The sequence below is a fragment of the Perkinsus marinus genome (assembly GCF_000006405.1).
Source record: "Perkinsus marinus ATCC 50983 genomic scaffold scf_1104296941432, whole genome shotgun sequence".
Classification (NCBI taxonomy): Eukaryota; Perkinsozoa; order Perkinsida; family Perkinsidae; genus Perkinsus; species Perkinsus marinus.
The window spans coordinates 1-1,479 of record NW_003212545.1 but is presented as its reverse complement, the minus strand read 5'-3'; the positions used below and the strand labels follow the sequence as shown (position 1 = coordinate 1,479).

Sequence of the window (1,479 nt, the reverse complement as noted above, 5' to 3'; positions counted from 1 at the left end):
AGTGGAAAAGGAATGGTCAGTAGTAGACACACTTAAGTAGGGCTGCACGACGGCTTCGTTGAGCTCAGAATATGGTGAGTTTCTCGGTGCCTGTAAAAATGCACGTACCGGGAATCGAACCAGGGACCTTCCGATTGTTAACCACATGTTGCATCCTTCATAGCAGCCTTGTCTCTCTTGTCGTTAGCCTTATCCATAAAGAACATGAGGCATCCCCATTCCTCTTCAATACGTCCAAGAGTCTCTCGCCTATACCTGCGTCGACGACGACCAACTGCATGACATTCACCGCCACCTTCTAAGGGCTCAGGATAGCGCGGCCGAAAGGTCTATGGTTCGATCCCCAGCAGGGTCATTTCTACTCGATGTTAATGCTGATGCCCGATTTTGCTTTTGCTGGTCACCATAAGTCGTCGCGTTGGTAGAACTAGTTCGCAATCATGCAGTAGGTGAAATCCAAGACATCGTGGCCCTCAACAGTCGGAGGAAGAGGAGTAGATTCTCAAGTTCGCTCGAATGTGCCCGAGACGCCAACGACGATGACCACGACGACGATCACGAAGATGCTTAGTGATGAGAGTGAATGGTCTTAGACGACTAGTCTGGGGAAATAACAGATCATCATCATCAACACTACTATATACCTATTATTCTACTATAGTTGATCACCCAAGTTCAAATCTCACACCCTGCATTTTTACCCAGTAATATATCCGACACATTCCCTGGGGACATCCACAATAGTGCAGTCGTCCCTTCCTGTAGCATCGACACATACTGGTCCCTTCAACTGGGCGAACAGCCAATCGATGTACTCCTTGGCCTTCTGCCGCTGGACCAAAGTGCCATAAATATGAACATAGTTACCAACATATTCCACCACCGCTCCGCTAGAAGCCGCGATCTTCTTACGAGTACCACCCTTCTTACCCAAAGCATACGAAATCTCATCGTCCTAAGTGGGTGAAAAAATCCGAAATCGGAATCATTACATACACGATACTACTAGTACGAGTATCTAGTTTCAGTTTTGTTGTATATTACACATCTCCCAGGTTCGATCCCCAGCACCGACACTTTTTCTGGAATTTATTGCCTCCCTCTACTTTTCTCAGAACACACATGTCCAAATACAATCCCCCCTTCCTCTACAATAGTAAGCACTCACTAAGAAGCCCATAATCCCTATACGCCGTATAAAGACATTTTCCAAACCATAACAGACCTAGTGTCACCTCTAGCCTCATAACATCCATCCCTTCCCCTTCATCGTGGCACTCAGTGAGCTCGATATCGTTAGTGAAATGACCAGGGATCTTAGTTTCAACCGCTGACATCACCTGATACCATAACATTCTACTCTCACCACTGGATCGCCTTGCTACCTTCAACATTGCACCTTGTCGCGATCTCTTCGCACCGAATATCGCCAGGGTTTCAAATTCCCTCTGTGAAAGCACTCCCAAGAGACCCAGGATG

At 47.0% G+C, this 1,479-nt stretch overlaps 1 protein-coding gene across 1 annotated transcript; it reads right to left on the bottom strand.

Annotated features, from left to right (window-relative positions):
* Positions 1-137: 137 nt before the first annotated feature.
* Pmar_PMAR015729 (hypothetical protein) lies at positions 138-1,337 on the bottom strand (the record flags this gene model as incomplete). Its single annotated transcript, XM_002781818.1, has 3 exons — positions 138-255; positions 702-955; positions 1,236-1,337. The coding sequence occupies 3 exons, from the start codon at positions 1,335-1,337 to the stop codon at positions 138-140; spliced, it is 474 nt and encodes a 157-aa protein (XP_002781864.1).
* Positions 1,338-1,479: the final 142 nt, after the last annotated feature.